The sequence below is a fragment of the Triticum dicoccoides genome, chromosome 2A, assembly GCF_002162155.2.
Source record: "Triticum dicoccoides isolate Atlit2015 ecotype Zavitan chromosome 2A, WEW_v2.0, whole genome shotgun sequence".
Lineage (NCBI taxonomy): Eukaryota > Viridiplantae > Streptophyta > Magnoliopsida > Poales > Poaceae > Triticum > Triticum dicoccoides.
Window position 1 is genome coordinate 656302006 of NC_041382.1, and position 21537 is coordinate 656323542.

The 21537-nt window shown below is 50.7% G+C and overlaps 2 protein-coding genes across 2 annotated transcripts; one reads left to right on the forward strand and one right to left on the reverse strand.

Moving 5' to 3' along the window:
• Positions 1–14012: 14012 nt before the first annotated feature.
• On the forward strand, positions 14013–16898 carry LOC119356017 (subtilisin-like protease SBT1.3). The gene has a single exon (XM_037622910.1). It carries the CDS (start codon positions 14316–14318, stop codon positions 16647–16649), a length of 2334 nt encoding a protein of 777 aa, XP_037478807.1. The 5' UTR covers positions 14013–14315; the 3' UTR covers positions 16650–16898.
• LOC119356018 (copper chaperone for superoxide dismutase, chloroplastic-like) lies at positions 16820–21175 on the reverse strand. Its single transcript, XM_037622911.1, has 6 exons — positions 20857–21175; positions 20739–20762; positions 19380–19452; positions 19146–19280; positions 18549–18769; positions 16820–17201 (listed from the first exon to the last, which is right to left on the reverse strand). The coding sequence occupies exons 1-6, from the start codon at positions 21100–21102 to the stop codon at positions 16965–16967; spliced, it is 936 nt and encodes a 311-aa protein (XP_037478808.1). The 5' UTR covers positions 21103–21175; the 3' UTR covers positions 16820–16964.
• Positions 21176–21537: the final 362 nt, after the last annotated feature.

The following is a 21537-nucleotide window of genomic DNA, read 5'->3' on the forward strand; positions in this document are numbered from 1 at the left end:
CGAAAGGCCGAACCAGCTGCTCCTGGTGAAGCTTTAGTTGTTGCCCAAGGAAAGTTCAAAGGAAAGCCCAAAGGGCCTTGGACTCCCAAAAAAGTTAAAGATCAAGATGGGAATGATGTGTTGGATTTACCGTGCCATATTCATACCAAAAAAGATGAAGAGGGGAATTTCATTACCCTAAACACACCACTCGACAGTGTCGTCTCCTGATTCAGCAGTTTCGAGAGAAACAACCCAATGAGAAGGAAAAGGAGTCGGACAAAGGTGAGGACAGGGAAGAAGATGGTGATGGTTTTCCCAATGTCAATTCCACGCTGATGATTTTTGCTGATGTTGAAAGCAAAAGTCGATTGAAAGTTATTAACAGAGAAGTAAACATGGTTTCTCCAGCAACACCCAGTTATCTGAAGTGGTCCCAGACTGCCATCACATTCGACCAGTCAGACCATCCAGCACATATAGCCACCCCTGGGAGGCAAGCATTGGTGGTCGACCCAGTAGTTGAAGGCATTCGACTGACTACAGTGCTTATGGATGGTGGCAGTGGCCTGAATATCCTTTATGCTGAAACATTGAAAGGAATGGGCATTCCGATGTCCAAGCTTAGTGAAAGCAACATGAGTTTCCATGGTGTTATACCTGGCAAGAAGGCTCAGTCACTCAGCCAGATCACCCTTGATGTGGTTTTCGGTGATTCCAAGAATTACCGCAAGGAAAAGTTGACGTTTGAGGTAGTGGATTTCAAGAGTGCTTACCATGCTATTCTGGGTAGGCCCGCTTATGCACGTTTTATGGCTCGACCATGTTACGTGTATCTCAAATTGAAGATGCCTGGTCCTAGAGGAGTAATCACTGTCACTGGCATTCGGCAGAAGGCAGAAGAGTGCTTCCAAAAGGGCTCAAAAATTGCCCATGCACAAATGGCAGTAGTAGAAATGCAAGAGTATCAGAAAAATGCAGATCCGAGTGATTTGCTGCGAGCCAAGAAGCATGCCACAGATTCTGCATTTCAGTCATCTGGTGAAATGAAGCCGATTCATATTCACCCGACCGATCCCAATGCTGCTCCGACCCATATCTCAACAACACTCGACAGAAAATAGGAAGAAGTGCTCATCTAGTTCCTCCGTGAGAACTGGGACATCTTTGCATGGAAACCTTTTGAGATGCCGGGTGTACCCAGGGGACTGGCTGAGCATCGTTTGCGAGTCGACCCAAAAGTAAAACCAGTCAAGGAACATCTCCAACGGTACGCCGTCCAGAAGAGAAAAGCAATTGGCAAGGAAGTGGCTCGGCTCCTGGCAGCGGAGTTCATCCGAGAGATTTACCACTTCGAGTGGCTCGCCAATGTTGTCATGGTCCCCAAGAAGGATGATTCACTTCCCATGTGCATTGACTTCAAGCATATCAATCGGGCCTGCCCGAAAGATCATTTTCCTCTCCCCGCATCGACCAAATTGTCGACTCGACTGCGGGGTGTTAGCGTTTGTCCTTTTTGGACGCCTATTCCATGTACCATCAGATCCGACTGTATGGACCTGATGAGATAAAAACGACTTTCATCACTCCATTCGGATGCTTCTGTTATGTCACTACGCCATTCGGCCTGAAGAACGCTGGAGCCACATTCATGCCTATGATCCAGAAGCTTACTGGTTGTTTGGCTGCCTTGAGTTGATTCATTTCTCGCCTCGGTGAAAAGGCATTGCCTCTTTACCGACTGATGAAGAAGTCTGATAAGTTCGAGTGGACCCCCGAAGCTGGTGCAGCGTTTGCAGAGCTCAAAGCCCTGCGTTCTACCCAACCGGTGCTTGCTGCACCATTCAGCAAAGAGCCTTTACTGCTTTATATTGCAGCCACTGGACAAGTTGTCAGTACGGTACTCATGGTCGAGCGGGAGGAAGAAGGAAAAGCCTATAAAGTTCAGTGCCCAGTATATTATGTTTCTGAAGTTATGACTCCATCGAAGCAAAGATATCCACATTATCAGAAGCTTGTTTATGGGATTTACATGACCACGAAGAAGGTTGCACATTATTTCTCTGATCATTCCATTACAGTCGTCAGCGACGCTCCATTATCAGAGATTCTGAACAACAGAGATGCAACTGGTCGAGTGGCAAAGAAAGCTATCAAGTCCCAAGCAATAGCTGATTTCCTCGCGCGAGTGGATCGAACAGCAACTTCCGGCCCAAATTCACTCGGAGCATTGGACCATGTTCTTCGATGGGTCCAAGATGCTGAATGGTTCCGATGCTGGGGTGGTGTTGGGATCCCCCCGTGGTGACAAACTTAGCTATGTTCTCCAGATTCACTTTGACTCCTCCAACAATGAATCTGAATATGAGGCACTTCTGTACGGGTTGCGTATGGCCATTTCACTCGGCGTCCATCGCCTTATGGTCTATGGCGAATTGGATTTAGTGGTCAATCAGGTGATGAAGGAGTGGGACGTCAGAAGCCCAGCTATGACTGGTTATTGCAATGCAATGAGAAAGTTAGAAAAGAGGCTTGAGGGGTTAGAGCTCCATCACATCCCTCGACTGAAAAATCAAGCAGCCGATGATCTGGCAAAGATAGGCTCTAAGAGGTGCCGCTTGCTATCCTTCCCACGGGATCCCTGTGAATAGGCACAAGAAGAAAGACGGTTTGCCATTACAGTTGTCAGCCTGCCGCTGGTTGCTCTGAATGAGGTGAAGGCACTAAGGGACTGGTGAGGTGACGTGCGCGGGGCGTGCCGCGAGCCAGAGCTCGACCGCTCAGATTTGTCGGCGTGGCAGGGACGAACCCATGCACCAGCGCCGTGTGTGTGTGGAGGCCCAGGGGGGGCAATGATCGAGCAGGTGATAGCGGTTGGCAGGTTAAGCATGGAGAGCAGATCAATTCGGGTAAATGTAGGAAGATACATGCCACCGGGTCCGGCTCGAGCGGCTTGGGGATGATGCAGCCCGAGGGGCGCCCCCAACAAGGTAAGCTAAAGACATAAGCAAAAGGGATACATGCCGCAGGGACGGACCCATGCGGCCTAGGAATAATGCAGCCCGAGGGGCGCTCCCAGCTAAACGAGCTTGGAAGATGTCACCTGGTTTTGTAGACGAAGTAGAGTTGGTGCAGCTGAAGACGCGCGTTGAAGAAATGACTCCTCATGAGCCGCCAGAACCCTGAGCCTCGGGAGGCTCTGGGGGCTCGGGAGGTTCCCTGAAGACCATCTCCATCTCCTCTAGAACGGCGTGGTACCTGGCTTCCTGAGCCGCCAGGATACGTCGCATGTTGCGATGATAGGCCATCGCCACACTTGGCAAGCCAAAGGGCATACGAACGTAGCTGTGCGGCGGGCCCTCGTAGCGGCCCACATGCGAAAGCCAGAAACGCTCCTGAGATGCGGCCCTGTTGAGCCCTGGGACGTCAATGCGGACACGCAGCCCAGCATCCTCGCCAGGATGCGGAGCTGCGCCTTATGGGCGGCCGTCGCCGCGCATGGCTCTTGCTTCTTATAGTTCCTGGGTGGTTTTGGTGATGAACTCCTGAGTGGTGGGCACTCCTTGCCCTGTGCTCTCCTGAGGGTCACGTGCCGCGAAGCACGCCTCCAAGTGGTGCGCAAGCGCCTTCCTCGTGAGGTTGGCAAGGTCTGAGGCCCTCTAGAAGAGAGCCCCCGAGCCCTGCCTGAGGAGGGCGCCGGGCACGCCTTCCTATGCGATGGGGGGAGGCGTCCCTGGAGCAGGCACTGGTCCTGACGAGGCTCCTGTCGCGACGCCATCCTCTTGAGGTCCTGCACGGCGCGGCTGCTTCTTTCTGGGGATGGCCTCCAGAGGGCCTTCATTTCTGTTGTCGGGGTCGTCGATCGCTGCGACTTGAAAGGCGCGCTCGAGGGAGCACACCGCATCCCTCTCTTCACACGAGACCGTGATGACTCCTCCGCTTCCTGGCATCTTGAGAACGTTGTAGCCGTGATGAGTGACTGCCATGAACTTGGTCAGGGCCGGATACCCGAGGATGGCATTGTACGGCAGGCGGATGTGCGCGACGTCGAAGTTGATGAGCTCGGTGCGGTAGTTCTTGCACTCCCCGAAGGTGACACGCAGGTGGACCTGCCCTATCGGTGTGGTGGAGCCGTCGGTCACTCCTGAGAAAGGCTTGGTGGGCTGGAGCTGTTCATAAGGCACTTGGAGGTTGTCGAACGTGTCGACGGACAAGACGTTGAGCCTTGCGCCGCCGTCGATGAGGGTCTTGGTGACCTGCACATTGCTGATGACTGGGGAACACAGCATAGGGAGGGCGCCGACGATGGCCGCGCACTTGAGTTGATCTGCCGAGTTGAAAGTGATGGCGCATTGGAACCACCTGAGCGGGCGCGTGGCCTCGAGTTTGGGGAGCGCCGCGTTCACCTCGCGAGCAAACTGTTTGAAGATGCGCTAAGAGGCTGGGGCTTGGGCGCCGCCCAAGATGCAGGCGATCGCACACGGATCCTAGAAGCCCCCAGCCCCCTCGTCCTAGTGGTGGTCGTCGTTCCTTCTTGGTGGCGGCAGCGGGGGAAGACCGGCGTTGCCCTGGGGGCGATCCTCACGCGGCGGGTCCCTCCAGGTGCCCTCGCGAGGTTGGTCCTACCAACGTTCCTCACGAGGCCGGTCGCGCCACTCCTGGCGCGGGCCACGGTCGTCCCAGCGTCCGCCTCTACGTCCTCCTCCGCGGCCGTAGCCCCGGTCGCTGCGCTCAGGGCGTCGACCGTAGCGTCCTTGTCGTATGGCTCTGAGCTCTTGACAGTCGATGGTGTTGTGGGTGTTCAGGTTGTGGAAGGCGCAGAACGGTCGGCCGTTCTTGGATGACTCAGGCTGATCTCTGCACCGCTTAATGTTGGGCTCCGCTGCAAGCACAACTACCTCCTTGCGCTTCACGTCCTTGGCCTTGGCCTTGTTCTCCTCCGCGCCCACGGCTGGCAGCTCAAAGAGAGAGAGGCACCCCTCCTTAGCTCTTGCGCACTTGGTCGCCAGGTTGAAAAGCTCCTGAGATGTGCAGAGCTCCTCGTGGATGGCGAGCTCTTCCTTCATCTTGACGTCGCGGACGCTGTCGGAAAACGCGAAGATGATGGCCTCGTCTGTGACCTTGGGGATCTTGAGGCGGGTGTTGTTGAAGCGCTGGATGTACTTCTGGAAGGTCTCTCCTGGTTGCTGCCTGATGCGGCGTAGATCACCCGCGGCCATAGGGCGGTCGCGAGTGCCCTGGAAGTTGGCGACGAAGCGGTCGCGCATCTCGTCCCAGGAGGAGATCGAGCCATGCTGCAGATTCAGGAGCCAAGAGCGAGCTCCATCCTTGAGAGCCATGGGAAACCAGTTCGCCATGACCTTTTCGTCGCCATTGGCCGCTTCGATGCTCAACTCATAGAGCTGCAGGAACTCCGTGGGGTCGGCGGTGCCGTCGTAGCGAGGAGGCAGATCCGGCTTGAACTTGCCCGGCCAGGTGACGCTACGCAGTTCGGGCGTGAAGGCGCGGCAGCCGGCCGTGGTTGCCGGGGCCCACTTCGGAGGTGGAGTTTGGCCTTGACGAGGTGTGCGCTGCGCTGCTGCGAGCGGTGCGCGGTCTTGACGAGGTGGCGCAGCGCAGGTGCAGCTTCTCGCGGCCACGGAATTTCTTGGCAGCTTCTCTCTTCGCGCACGGGCGCCGGGCGCGGCGGATCACGTCGCAGAGCCACGCGCCTTGGAGCCGTCTTGGGGCTGAAGTGGTGGAGGCACATCATGAGCCTCGTCGCCCGCGGCTTGTTGAGGGGGAGGCAGAGAGGGGGACGGCACCGGAGAGCCCCCCGCGGCGCAGACAAGCTCGGCGATGCGTTCGAGCCACTCCTTGTAGAGGTCGTCGACGGGGCGGTAGCGCAAGAGCTCGTTCGCCGTGAGGAGCGCGGCCCGTGCCTCCACGGGAGCACGGTGCGCGTAAGACGAAGAACCGGCATGGGTCAGTGATGGAGTGGCGGCGCGGCCGTCCTGCCGCACCGAAGGATGCAGCAAGGACGCCTGCTGCTCGTTCCCCGCCGGGCCGGTGGCAGCATTGGCGGCGGGGGGACAGAAAACGGCGAGTGGCCCGCCGACGGGAGCCGTCTGAGCGACGCGGGCGGTGAGGGCAGCCCGACGCTCAGCTCGAGGACGGCGTGCATCCGCCATGGAGATGACGGAGCTACAGAGCGACGAACTGATGGAAGGGAAGCTACGGCGCACCCCTACCTGGCGCGCCAAATGTCGGATGTGGGGCTCCGGCAAACCCTTAAGGTTCGAACACTGGGGTGCGCGCGAAGTCTTTCCTTCCTACCAATCTACGCCCTAGCTCACTAAGATCTCGCAGACGAACTCGACGAACTCGCAACACAGAAATACACGAGGTTTATACTGGTTCAGGCCACCGTTGTTGTGTAATACCCTACTCCAGTGTGGTAGTGGTGGATTGACTTTAGGGCCGATGATGAACAGTACAAGGGAAGAACAGCCTCCTGAGGTTGAGGTGTTCTTGTGTGTAGGCTCTCGATCGGGTTGGATCAAGCTAAGATGAGATGAGATGATCTCTCAGATCCCACACTACTATGGTGGCTAGCTCTACTTATATAGGCCCTGGTACTCTTCCCAAATATCGAGCGGGAAGGGAGCCAACAATGGCGGGCTAATTTGAAGGGGGACAGCTAGTACAAGCTATCCTGACAAAAGTGGTCTTCGTTCGCCAAAAGCTCTGGTGGTGACGCCGTCTTGGGCTCCGCGATGACCTCAGTCTTGCCGTCCTCTTAGTCTTGGTCTCGTTGCACCAATATAGCAATCTTTGCCTGATGCCTCGGTACTCTCACCTGCACTGGCCTTCTTAGCACCAAATAGGAAACAAGGACGCTACGCCCGCCTGGCGCCCGCCTAGTGTCGTGCGTCATGGCTCACGTCACGAGGGCCTCACGAGGTTTGCCCCGCCTTGATATCTCGCTCCTCGTGAGCCTGCCTGGCTAGGTACTCCAGAGGAGGTCTTGCGTCATCCGCCTCGCAAGGCTTGGACCCTCGCGAGGGTCTTGGATTCTTTGCTGGTGAAGGTGGGCCGTACGGCATGCTGGCTTGGCCACGCCGTGAGCCGCAGGCAGGCAAGTCTGGGGACCCCCGTTCCCAGAACGCCGACAGTGGCCTCCCCTGTCCCATGCGCTTACCCAAATCTGAATCCCACGATATCCGCGTGCAGCAAGGCAACTTGTCAAACGGAATATCTTTTCCATATCAGTACTCAAGACATCGCAGTAAAGTTCACTCGGCAGAATCAAGAATGGATCAAGGCGACTGAAAAGAAGTTGAGATCATCATGATTGTTCGCTTGGTTGCAATAAGTCACTCCCGAAGCATGAAAATTGAATCGGAGGAATTCTCAACTCCTTCTCCACTCAAGCCCCGAACCATTCAGGGGCTAATGATGAAGCTATGTACCTAGGGTAGGGTCATAGGCCTGACCTAAACGCCCTCCCCAAGGAATCACCCTAAAGCCAAAAGCATTCAAAGGGTACCATCATCCACTCGACCAGAGACATTCCACTCGGAAGAATCAATGCCACTCGACCGCCACAGAAACCACTCGACAAACAGAAGATCTAAAGTCACTCTACACAGCAACGGTCGGGCGTTTACACCACTAGTAGAAAAAGGACCTAATGTGAGACACATTAGTCCCGGTTTGATTTTGGCCCGGTACTAATGGTACCATTAGTGCCGGTTCGAATGACTATGCATTAATGTCGGTTCATGTTGAACCTTTAGTACCGGTTCGGGCCACGAACCGGTACTAAAGGGGTGGTGGCAGGCTGGCGTCAGGCCGGGGCCCCACGATCACCTTTAGTACCGGTTCGTGGCACAAACCGGTACTAAAGGGCTAACCTTTAGTACAGGTTCGTGCCATGAATCGGGACTAAAGGGGTCTGACCTATAGTCCCGGTTGGAGAAACAAACCGGGACTATAGGGCAATTTTCAAACTCTACCCCCCCCCCACCCCCGTGTATCGCCATTTCAGTTTTGAAAAAAATCAAAAGAAAATGATAAAAACTTCAAAAATAAAATCCTTCCAAAGGTAGGTATATTACTACATCTACTAGTTAGGAAAATTTAAAAACTTAAATTTGGACATGTTTTGCAAAAAGTGTAGGGAAAATGTAAAACAGCTATAACTTTTGCATACGATGTCAGAAAAAAACGTATAATATATCAAAAAATTCAGCACGAAAATCCGCATTCGATTTTGACGGCCTACGGCCTATTTGCAATTTTTTAGAGTCCTCAAATTCCAAAAGGAAAAAAAGATATGCTCAAATTTCAGTTTTTTTTAATTTTGGTCAAATCTGGTCAAACTACTTATTCAAGAATTATTAATGTTACTACATAATTATTCAAGAATATTAGTGTTACTAAATAATTATTTCGATTTTTTGAATTTTGGTCAAATCTGGTCAAACTATGGTCAAACTTATTCAAGAAATATTAGTGTTACTAAATAATTACTGTTTTTTAGAATAATAGTTTCAAACTCAAACGGTGAAACGTGTGACCTAATGCTCAAGCTAAACTGCTGAGGGTTAATAGGATTGACAGCTTACATTTGTCAGGAAAGCAACAAGTGCAGACTTGGAAAGTAGGGCGAATAGAACTCCGAAGTTAAGTGTGCTCAGGCTGGGGGAGTGAGAGGATGGGTGACCGGCCGGGAAGTTAGACGATTTGGAATGATTGATCCACACTTGAGCAGTTAAGAGGAGTGATTAGAGACTAAATCATCAAATTCAGAAAAATTAAAAATCGAAAAAAAAATCAATTTTTTCCAAAAATTTCAAAAAAAAATCAAAAAAATACCTTTAGTACCTAAAGGTCTCCCATACCACGGCGCGAGCTCACGCCACGTGGTGGGCCCTTTAGCACCGGTTCATGCTGAACCGGTACTAAAGGGGGGGCCTTTAGTGCCCACACTTTAGTGCCGGTTACCGAACCGGCACTAAAGGGCCTACGAACCAGTGCTATTGCCCGGTTCTGCACTAGTGCACATAGACTTAATTATCATTTATAGCACTTTAATACATGCGTTACCTGTAACGCTTAACGTGGGCTGGCTGGGGTCCTGGCGCACTCTATATAAGCCACCCCCTCCTCTCGGGCAAGGGTTTGCATCTTTGTAAACTCACACACACATACAATCCAGTCGACCGCGTCAGGGCACCGAGACGTAGGGTTATTACTTCCTCCGCGAAGGGCCTGAACTCGTAAACTCGTGTGTACAACTACTCCATAGCTAGGATCTTGCCTCCTCATACCTACCCCCATTCTACTGTCAGTCTTAGATCCACGACAGTCAGTGCAGTTTTTTCCACGGTTTGGTAGTGGCCGCAATAACCTATTTTTTAAAACTAGGACCCAATAACCATGGGCTACATATTTATTGTAGTTACCATGGGCCTCCTACGGGCCGTAGAAACAATGGGCCTTCTATGGGTCGTAGCATCAATGGGCCTTCTACGTGTCGTATGATCGATAGGCCAAACATGGGCTAATAACAGATCGCATTATGGGCCGTAAATGGGCTAGATTTGGAATCGTCCATTCATGGGCCGATAATAACGGGTCGTCGTTAATCGGTCTTATTTGATGACGCTATGAAAACGGCCCAACAGATTAACGGGCCGCAAACGGACCGATTGTAACCGTAGGCTGAATTTTGCCCACAAGCAGAAAAGCCCAATAATGGGTCGTAAGTAAGCGAATGCTGGAAATGAGCCCAAGAATAAATGGGCCCTGAGAAGGCCGAAAGATAACACGGGTTGGAAACGGCCCAATGGAATAATGGGTCGTTAATGGGTATAAAGGGGTACACTGTTCATTGCGGGCCAGATTCACCACATGCCGTTAATGGGCCAAGAGTTACAAATGGCCTCATATAGGCTGAAAGACATCATGGGCCATACATGGGTCAGAAGTTACAACAGGCTGGAGTCATATTGGACGGCCTAGATGAAGCTACTGGGTTTAATTCCGATATGCCGTAACGGGCCTGAGTTAGCGGGCTGTAAATGGGCTATATACGAATAGGCCGTTAACAAGCTTTCCGTGGGCCGGCCTGTTACCTTTTGACAAGTCAAACGGGCCGGCCTTTTCACTGGAATGGGCCTTTGTTGGGTCGTGCCACGTGTCGATGTATCATAGGCGCCTCATGTCCAATGAATGGATGACATCTGTCCCAACGGTGAGCCAACACATGTTTCCTCCGGCCAATGAGAATTTTACACATGGAAAATCCTCATTGGTTCAGGCTGTTAGCGGGTTATCAGATCCAAAACCGGACCCGATATCTTAACGGCAACCCGTTACGGTGGATGCCATGTGTCGGTCACCCTGAAAGCACTTGCATGACGCGCGATTTTTCATCATGGAAGTGGACACTTCCATGATGATAATTTTGGTAATGTCATGGAACACTTCTACGATAGCACAGGTATGACTATCTTGATTCTGTCACAAAATCGCCATGGATGTACATGCATGACAGAAAACATGACCTACTGTGACAAACACATATCATCACAGAAGTGTCTTTTTTTTGTAGTGATACCTAGTTCAATCTCGTTACCGGCAAGTCTCTTTACTCGTTTCGTAATGCATCATCCCGCAACTAACTCAGTAGTCACATTGCTTGCAAGGCTTATAGTGATGTGCATTACCGAGAGGGCCCACAGATACCTCTCCGATAGTAGGAGTAACAAATCCTAATCTCGATTTATGCCAACTCAACAAACACCATCGGAGACACCTGTGGAGCATCTTTATAATCACCCAGATACGTTGTGACGTTTGATAGCACACAAAGTGTTACTCCGGTATTCGAGAGTTGTATGATCTCATAATCAGAGGAATATGTATAAGTCATGAAGAAAGCAATAGCAATAAAACTAAACAATCATAATGCTAAGATAACGGATGGGTCTTGTCCATCACATCATTTTCTAATGATTTGATCCCGTTTATCAAATGACAACACATGTCTATGGTCAGCAAACTTAACCATCTTTGATTAATGAGCTAGTCAAGTAGAGGCATACTAGGGACACTCTGTTTGTCTATGTATTCACACATGTACTAAGTTTCCGGTTAAGACAATTCTAGCATGAATAATAAACATTTATCATGATATAAGAAAATATAAATAACAACTTTATTGTTGCCTCTAGGGCATATTTCCTTCAGGCTTTACATATTTGCAACAACAAGATCAAACAAAGTTTGTAAAAAAATTTCTTTATCATTTTCAATTTGTCAACTGAATTGCTTGAGGACAAGCAAAGATTTAACCTTGGGGGAGTTGATACGTCTCCGTCGTATCTACTTTACCAAACTCTTTTGCCCTTGTTTTGGACTCTAATTTGCATGATTTGAATGGAACTAACCCGGACTGACGTTGTTCTCAGCAGAACTGTCATAGTGTTATTTTTATGCAGAATAAAAAGTTCTCAGAATGACCTGAAACTTCACGGAGATAACTTTTGGAATTAATAAATAATATTGGCGAAATAATCAACAGCAGGGGGGCCACACCCTAGCCACAAGGGTGGGGGCGCGCCCTTCGACCTTGTGGGCCCTCTGGACCTCCACCGGCCTCAACTCCAACTCCATATATTCACGTTCGGGGAGAAAAAAATCAGAGAGAAGGATTCATTGCGTTTTACAATACGGGGCCGCCGCCAAGCCCTGTTCTTCCTTGGGAGGGCAGATCTAAGGTCCTTTTTGGGCTCGGGAGAGGGGAATTCGTCGCCATCGTCATCATCAACCATCCTCCATCACCAATTTCATGATGCTCACCGATGTGTGTGAGTAATTCCATCATAGGCTTGCTGGACCATGATGGGTTGGATGAGATTTACCATGTAATCGAGTCAGTTTTGTTAGGGTTTGATCCCTAGTGTCCACTATGTTTTAAGATTGATGTTGCTATGATTTTGCTATGCCTAATGCTTGTCAGTAGGGCCTGAGTGCCATGATTTCAGATCTGAACCTATTATGTTTTCATGAATATATTTATGTTCTTGATCCGATATTGCAAGTTATAGTCAGCTACTACGTGTTATGATTCGGCAACCCCAGAGTGACAATAATTGGGACCACTCCCGGTGATGACCGTAGTTTGAGGAGTTCATGTATTCACTAAGTGCTAATGCTTTGGTCTGGTACTCTATTAAAAGGAGGCCTTAATATCCTTTAGTTTCCAATAGGACCCCGCTGCCACGGGAGGGTAGGACAAAAGATGTCATGCAAGTTCTTTTCTTTAAGCACGTATGACTATATTCAGAATACATGCCTACATTATATTGATGAATTGGAGCTAGTTCTGTGTCACCCTATGTTATAACTGATGCATGATGAATGCCATTCGACATAATTATCCATCATTGATCCATTGCCTACGAGATCGTTTCATATTGATCTTTGCTAAGTTACTTTTCCGTTGCCACTGTTACGATTGCTACAAAACTGCTGCTGCTACTATTTCCACTGTTACCGTTACTTCCATACTACTTTGCTACAAATATCAAGTCTTTCAGGTGTGGTTGAATTGACAACTCAGCTGCTAATACTTGAGAATATTCTTTAGCTTCCATTGTGTCGAATCAATAAATTTGGGTTCAATACTCTACCCTCGAAAATTGTTGCGATCCCCTATACTTGTGGGTTATCAGAGACCGACGACGAGGAGGAGGACATCGCCGAATCCGCGCCCCGCCTTGATGACCACGAAGTCGGCACGTCTCGGGCGCCGCCGACAGCGAGAAAGAGTACTGCGCGGTAGGTCGCCGCCGCACGTGTCCCAGGAAGGCCACCGCTCCCCCTCCCGTCAACGCCAAGCTTGGTAGGCTCAACATCTTCGGTCGATTAGTCGCCTTGGCGGCGATGTGGAGGCGGAGCTAGAGAGCGCCAAGGCAGAACTGGAGACGATGAAGTTTCAGTTCTCGGGGCTGATGGCCGAACACGGGGAAAGGGCGTCGACGACCATTTAGACCTAGCTGGACGAGCTCTGCTTAGCTGATGTAAATGTAATGAAATCTGTCATGTTTATATGCAATCCGGCCGTGTTTGAACGATTTCATCCGGATAGTCTGAGTTGGTGTCAAAACGTATGTAGTTAGCGTTGGATGACGCCCTTTTGTATCCGTGTCTGCGGACTAGTCCCACTTGTCCATGAACGGATGCGGGAGAAAATTTGCGGGTTATAGTTGCCCTTACTTTGTGTTTGGAGAACGATTGTAAACATTCTGTTATAATGAAAGTGTTTTGAGATGAAAAAAAAGAGCATGGAAGATGGAACCATAGATAATCAACTTCCTGTTTTTTTAGGCAAGATATATTAACTCCTGTGACGTGTGCAATCTAAGGCACACCTCAATCCTGTTGTGTACTCCTGCCAGATTTTCATGTGACACTACGATCCAGTGTCCATCATCCAATAATTTATGGCCCGTACCGTCAAGTCAGCAGTACTTCTTCATCCGACGCTCCCGATGAAACTTTTACATACTCCATGAGCCATGCTGCCATGGAGCCCTCCTCCCTCATGATGATACAGCTGGGCGAGGCCAGGAGTTGTCTCCTTTCTTTCTTGTGATAGCAGCGCAGCTCTCACGTACACGTCCCAGATTACCCTAATCATCGTACAATCCATTTCCATTCCATCCAAAATCGTACGGCACAGCCTCGCATCCCTTTCCTTGAAGGAGGCTGTGTCATTGTCAATCTCCCATCACCAAATTTCCCCCTCAGCACAAAGCACACAGCGCCACTGCCTGCCGTTACCAGTGGCGCCATAAAGACGTGGCACATGAATGCAACCGTCCGCTGAGACGAATCAATGCGCTAGCCCTACTGCCCGTTGCCGCTGGCAGGTAGTAAGTAGATCCGCCGCGTTAATGTCCTCCTCTGAGGAACAGAGAGACGCCTTGCAGCTGGAGCAGAGGAACAAGACACGGGCGTCAAGGCTCAAGGGGCCCCTCCTGAAATATCTCCGAGAAATGAAAGAAGAATGTGGTGTGTGACAAGCAAAGCAAAGCAAACCTACTCCAACAGCTCTCCTAGCGGGGTCACCGCGCAGCCGGATGAATTCGCTTCAATGCGGCCAGAAGCGGCCACCGCATTTTATTACCGCTCCTCAGTCTCACTGTTCAGCGGTTCAACTCCCTGCTCCTCTTCAACTCCCCCACAGCTCACCACCCCGTGGGCTGCTGGAGCGTTCATAAGCAGCAAGCAGAGCTCTCCACACTCACTCCCCTCTCGCTTCTCACCCTCGCCTCTTCGCCATGGATCCTCGCGGCGCGAGATGGACGGCTCCGTCGCTGTGCATGGCGCTCGTGCTTCTCCAAGCGAGCATTTCTGCCTGCGCGGGAGCCCCCAAGACTTACATTGTTCAGATGGCCGCGTCGGAGAAGCCCAGCTCGTTCGATTTTCACCACGAGTGGTACGCCTCCACGGTCAAGTCCGTGAGCTCTGCGCAGGTTGAAGCTGAGGAGGAAGATGGTGCTTATGCGAGGATCGTCTACAACTACGAGACGGCCTTCCATGGCTTCGCGGCGCGGCTCGACGAGGACGAGGCCGAGCGGATGGCCGAGGCGGCCGGCGTGCTGGCCGTGCTCCCGGAGACGGTCCTGCAGCTGCACACCACCAGGAGCCCCGACTTCCTGGGCATCGGCCCGGAGGTCAGCAACAGAATCTGGGCCGCCGGCCTCGCCGACCACGACGTCGTCGTCGGCGTGCTCGACACCGGCATATGGCCCGAGAGCCCCAGCTTCAGCGACAAGGGGCTCGGCCCCGTGCCGGCCAAGTGGAAAGGCCTGTGCCAGACCGGCCGCGGCTTCACCACGGCCGACTGCAACCGCAAGATCATCGGCGCGCGCATCTTCTACAACGGCTACGAGGCCTCCTCGGGCCCCATCAACGAGACCACCGAGCTCAAGTCCCCGCGCGACCAGGACGGCCACGGCACGCACACCGCCGCCACCGCCGCGGGCTCGCCCGTGCCGGACGCCGGCCTCTTCGGCTACGCGCGCGGCGTCGCCCGCGGCATGGCGCCCCGCGCCCGCGTCGCCGCGTACAAGGTGTGCTGGACCGGCGGCTGCTTCAGCTCCGACATCCTCGCGGCCGTCGACCGCGCCGTGTCGGACGGCGTCGACGTGCTCTCCATCTCCCTCGGCGGCGGGGCCTCCCCCTACTACCGCGACAGCCTGTCAATCGCGTCGTTTGGGGCCATGCAGATGGGCGTGTTCATCGCCTGCTCCGCCGGCAACGCCGGCCCGGACCCGATAAGCCTGACGAACCTGTCGCCGTGGATCACCACGGTGGGCGCGAGCACCATGGACCGTGACTTCCCGGCGACGGTGACGCTCGGCAACGGCGCCAACATCACCGGCGTCTCGCTTTACAAGGGCAGGAAGAACCTTTCGCCTCGGCAGCAGTATCCGGTGGTCTACATGGGCGGCAACTCGAGCGTCCCGAACCCCAGGTCCATGTGCCTCGAGGGGACACTGGAGCCCAACGCCGTCGCCGGAAAGATCGTGATATGCGACCGCGGCATCAGTCCTCGGGTGCAGAAGGGCCAGGTTGTCAAGGAAGCGGGAGGCATCGGCATGATCCTCGCCAACACCGCAGCAAACGGCGAGGAGCTCGTCGCCGACAGCCACCTCCTGCCAGCCGTGGCCGTTGGGGAGTCCGAAGGCGTGGCGGCAAAGAAGTACACCAGGACCGCCCCAAAGCCGACGGCGACACTCAGCTTCGCCGGAACCAAGCTCGGGATCCGGCCGTCGCCGGTGGTCGCCGCGTTCTCCTCCCGGGGCCCAAACTACCTGACTCTGGAGATCCTCAAGCCGGACCTCATCGCGCCCGGCGTGAACATCCTGGCCGCATGGAGCGGCGACGCCAGCCCGTCGAGCCTGGCCAGTGACCGCCGCCGCGTCGGGTTCAACATCCTGTCGGGGACGTCCATGTCGTGCCCGCACGTCGCCGGCGTGGCCGCGCTGCTCAAGGCAAGCCACCCGGACTGGAGCCCAGCGCAGATCAAGTCGGCGCTGATGACCACCGCCTACGTCCACGACAACACCTACCGCGTGCTCAAGGACGCGGCGACCGGCGACGCGTCCACGCCGTTCGAGCACGGGGCCGGCCACATACACCCGGTGCGAGCGCTCAACCCGGGCCTGGTCTACGACATTGGGCAGAACGAGTACCTGGAGTTCCTCTGCACGCAGAACCTGACGACGACGCAGCTCAAGGGCTTCACCAAGAACTCCAACATGACATGCAAGGGCAGCTTCAGCTCGCCCGGCGACCTCAACTACCCGGCAATCTCCGCCGTCTTCACCGATCAGCCGGCCACCCCGCTGACGGTGCGCCGCACCGTGACGAACGTCGGTCCTCCGTCGTCGACGTACCATGTCAAGGTCACAAAGTTCAAAGGCGCGGACGTTGTCGTCGAGCCGAGCACCCTGCACTTCAGCAGCGCAAACCAGAAGCTCGCCTACAAGGTTACAGTGAGGACCAAGGCCGCTCAGAAGACACCCGAGTACGGTGCCCTGTCATGGAGCGACGGCGTTCACGTAGTCCGGAGCCCTCTGGTCCTCACATGGCTGCCGCCGATGTGAGCTTTTCTCCTAGTACTGTACCGTTGTTCTGCATTAGTCAGAGGGTCTGGGAGCAGAAGCAGCTGTGCCCTGGCCCCTTGGTAAGCGAGGTTGATGAATCAATTGCGTAGCAGCAGGCAGCAGCACAGGAGTAGCACTTGCCGGAAGAAAGATGTTGTGAAGCTCCAATCTTCAACTCAAAACAAGCTTTTATCCCACAAATGTATTCACGCTTATTCCAAATGTTCAGTAAATGGTTGATTGTTTCTACATAACTTGTGTGTGTACAACATATTGGGGTCACCCGGCTTTGCGGAAAACTCCATCACGGCGAATTTAGCTCGATTCCCAAATGGTGACACCATCGCATGTGCAGAGTTTCTTGTAGTTCTCCCCAACACCCGCACTTCTCGCGACAACGGCAGCTGCAATGCCTGGGTCTGATCTGTCCTCGGTTGCATACAGCGCAATAGAGCGACCGATCAAGTCGACAACTTTCAGTTTCTCTTTTGATCCTGAAAACTGGGCTTCTCCATTCTCTCCAGCTTCTAGTGTTCCCAGGTCACCAAGGGGCTGTTTCAGAAAAAATGCATGTCATCTTAACTTGCTGCTGAACCTCTATTGTTCAAAACAACAGTACTGTCGAAATCAATGTTAAGTGAAGGTGGTCTTTCAGTTTTACCAACGATTCTAGAGAACAATTTAAAGGATCGAACACCTGGGCAAAAACAGGATGGTTACTGCCCACCAGTGCTCAAATTCATCAAATCTCAGCTACACATACTCTGGCCTTCACTTTGCAATCAACTGTCATTTTCACCAGATGTATGTGCACTGTAAAATCATACAGCAGATCTAACGAAAGAAGTGAGGTGAGCTACAGTTGTTCAATTCTGGTCTGTTATGTTCTGACAGCACATGTGCTACAGCATATATACAGAAGAAGGCAGGAACGCCAGTGTGTCAATATTAGCAGCCATTTAGTTTGGTGAATCTGGTCATTGTATTGAAGATGCAATGAATGCTTTCTGCATACTAGATCAAAGGACCTGTAAAAGGAAGAGGTGATTTTGGCCGTGGAGCCCAAGTGGGCCTGTAAAAGGAAACATAACAGATCTAGTCTAGCGATAGGTGATTTTGGCTCCAGAGCCCAAGTGATCACTTTAGTAAACAAAAGTGATACAGGTTTCAAAAGAATCGCAACCAAAAAAAATCATGTGGAATACACTACGAATCTGCAGATTTTCATGGGAAAGTGCTTTCATTTGTGAGTTGCACAAAACAAAAAGTGGAGCTGGATAGTGTTGCTGCTGTTTGCTGTTTTAGATCAGCACATTTATCTTGTTTGTGCAACCCGAAGTTGAAAAGATTTTTCAATAAATTATTTCCAGACTCATACTGCATTTCTATAGCAGGATGGTATACAAACTGACCAAATATGAAGAGCTGCATTACAACTGCAAAACAATATGCCTTACAATGAGAAACAAAATCAGTTTGTTCAATTGTCTGGCGTATTAATAAACATTTTGAAAATAGACACCAGGGACCATATAGGAAACAGAGATAGACAGCGCAGTGTGAAAAAAATACAGTATACAACTGTGCCGAACTATGACCTACAAGATTTTATTTTGTTGAAAGCGATTGCATGAGATATGGGATACAACTGTCAGAGAAGACGTAATGTGGATGTAAGAAGCTATGGACACCACTATCTTCTCTGAGAACGCATGACTTTCTAAATTGTAATACTACAATATCATAAAGAATCGACCCCAAGGGTTAGCTTTCTGTTATAATCTTTTACTTTGGAAGTTAAAATAACAGGTGAGGACCCCAAGGCATATCCATTTATCCCATGTTATCATAGGTGCATAATTTATCAACCACTGCACTGACTAAGCGTTGGAATATTACCTTATCAGACAGATAATCCTGTGGATTGTATACTTTGCCAGTACTTTCTGCACCTTTTGTCAAATCCCCAAATTCATTTATTGACCATCCATGTTTACCAGGTGATAGACCACTAAAAGTAGCCTCAACTCTAGCCAATTCCATGTTAACTTGGGCTAGACGAACAACACCAAATATAACTGGCCCTTTGAACTCAGCCACGGCAGCAGAAACTAGGAAATCTGCAAATGTTAAGGCAAACAATTAGTTCTCATATAGAGCAGATGTGCAGAACACAAACTAAACATGCCAGCAATCAGAAGATAGATCTATGATAGCATTTGCCAACACAAAAGTTGAATTAATGCTTTGCCAGATAACAGAATGAGTTCAGCAGGGCATGTTGCAGCTTAAAAGCATAGAAGCTATTTAAGGACCAAAGCTAAAAATGGCTACACAGTCGTAGGAATGAAAGTCTAGTATAAAAATTCAAAAGGCACTGATTTCTACACTCCACGACAGAGCATTAGAGATTTTACATTAATATCTCTGTTAGTAGGCTGATATGAAAGACTTTAGAGGGGAAATCATGCTAATAATAAAGAAATTAACACAAACCATCTGGGTTCCCTTGCCCAATCAGACGTGCATCTCGTCCTGTTTGATGCAGAGCATCCAACATTATCTTCACTGGGAGAGACCCACGAACTCTAACTACCTGGTTATTCAAATCCACTTCGATGTTTTGTATTCCTGTAGTAAGAGGCAGTCTTTAAAACCAACAGGAAATAGTTGAAAGAAAAGGCACGCACAAACGGTTATATACAACATAGAGCACTAAGAAATTTGTACCTTCAAGTGTTTGAAGCCTGTTTTTCACTGCTGTGACACAGCCCTCACATTTCATGTCCACCATGAATTCGGTCTTCGGCCATACAAAAAGATACTGTTAAATAATTGTTTGCACTGAGAAATCCAACGACATCTCAAAGAAATGTGCAGCCCTCCTTAATTTTCCCTTGGTAAATATAAGGAAGCATGTTGCTAAAGTGAAGTATAGTTTCAGGGAGACCACTTTAATATTAGTTCCAAAAGAATAACTTCTGTAGTTTTATCTTGAGTGAGTTTTCGAACAGTACAACTAATTTCCTAAGTCTAACCTCAAACACATGAGTCTTATTAAAACAAAACAACCCCACTTATGTGAGGAAAAACAACCCCATGTAACAGCAATTTTTCAGACAATGCACCTTATTTCCTGAATTACGGAATCTTCCTAAAAACATTGATCTTCACAAATATGGTGTAGCAGTATAGCACCTCGTCTCAAGAAATTCAAAACGGAAACCCTGGGGATGGGGTTCTGGATAGTTTGTATGTCCAGTTTGAGAATCATCATATCAGCATTTGCTGCATTTTGTTAAGTGGGTCAAAACTTATTATATCCAATCTTTACAAGTCATGTACAGTTAACGGAATATTTATCCATTTAAAATGCCCCAACACTTTACCCAACTTTCTGTACTGAAAATTTAATCAGAGTAATGGCGTAAAGCCAAACTGATAAGTCTTTCTCAAAGTATTAGACTGAAAAACATATAGTTGGTATGAGAGAGAATAGCTCAATTGGGCATTTGGGCTCTTCCCCTGGTCCTTCGATATCTATGAATTAATTATCTAAGCTTTGGCAGATCATTTGGAGCAAGTTGTGAACAATGAAACAGAAGTGAACACAGCAGTTAGGGAGCAGTCCTTTTGATCACCTAATACATCAAACCTCCGCCGCAAGGAAAACCATTACATTCAACATGCTAATAAGTTATATTTTGACGCAAACACACTAATAGCTAAATCAATGCCTGATCTCTGTAACTCCCAATTTAGCCATGTATAAGCAGCCCCATGGAGAACTGCAAAGCACCAACCAATGACAGAAAACGATATACCCATGCAATAAAGCTAAACAACAGCAGCCATCGAACCAAACCTAATTGGGCATCGTTAGAAACAACGTAACCAGTTGACCAACTAATTTAAACCTAGAGCAATGTTCTTTGAACTGAATTGCCCACATATCAAGCACCAATTGAATCAGTTTCTTATCTCTCAATAACTAACAACGCCCTTCCAATTATCTTCCTTCCCTAGTAGAATCACAGCCAGACTAACAAGGAAAACAAAATGATGCCCTGAGTTGTCTGGGAAGCTTACCGTGAGCTCCGGAAGCGCGGTACCCTGCAAAACACGAGGAAGCAGGCATAAGACCAAAAGGCTCAAGACCCTAGGCGAGGCAAGCGCATACGGAGATCGAAAAAGGACGCGGCCCAACCTTGTCGGGGGCAGAGAGATCGGCGGTGGCGGCGGCGGCCATCGGAGGGGCGGCGGTCGGCGCGCGCACGGGGGCAGAGGAGGACGAGGAGGCGGCGAACGCGGAGAGGGAGGGAGGCAGGGGGAAGCGGAGCCTGGAGGAGGGGGAGCGGGAGGGGGAGGAGGAGGAGGAGGAGAGGGCGGCCGCGGCGACGGCTGCTGCTGGCACGGCGGATGCGGCGGTGAAGGCCCGGAGGAAGCCCACCATTTTGTGCCTCTGCCTTTTGTACTCTCCAAGTCTTCGCTTCCACAGCTCCGGTTTGGATTGAGAACCTTCTTTCTTTTCGCAAGTTTTTCTGAACTTGACGGCTGTTCCAGTAGAATTCAGAACCGCAGGTTGCGTTCCGTTTTGCTCGCTCCAGGCTCCAGCGGCCTCGGGAAACTTCCCGGGCTGGGCTGGGCTGGGACTGAAATCCGCAACGTGGGTGGCTAGGGCTGTCCACTGGTTCAGCATGCCCCCCGGCCCGGATATGGTTTAGTTGGGCCAGCTTGGGCTTTAAAATCAGTTGGTTTTGTAAGGAAAAGATTCCTCCTCAATTTAATCATTAAGGCCTCCTTCGGTTCATAGGGTAGGGAAATCATAGGAATAGAAAAGTCATAGGAAATGAGATGACATGCATCTCAAATCATATGAGTAGGAATA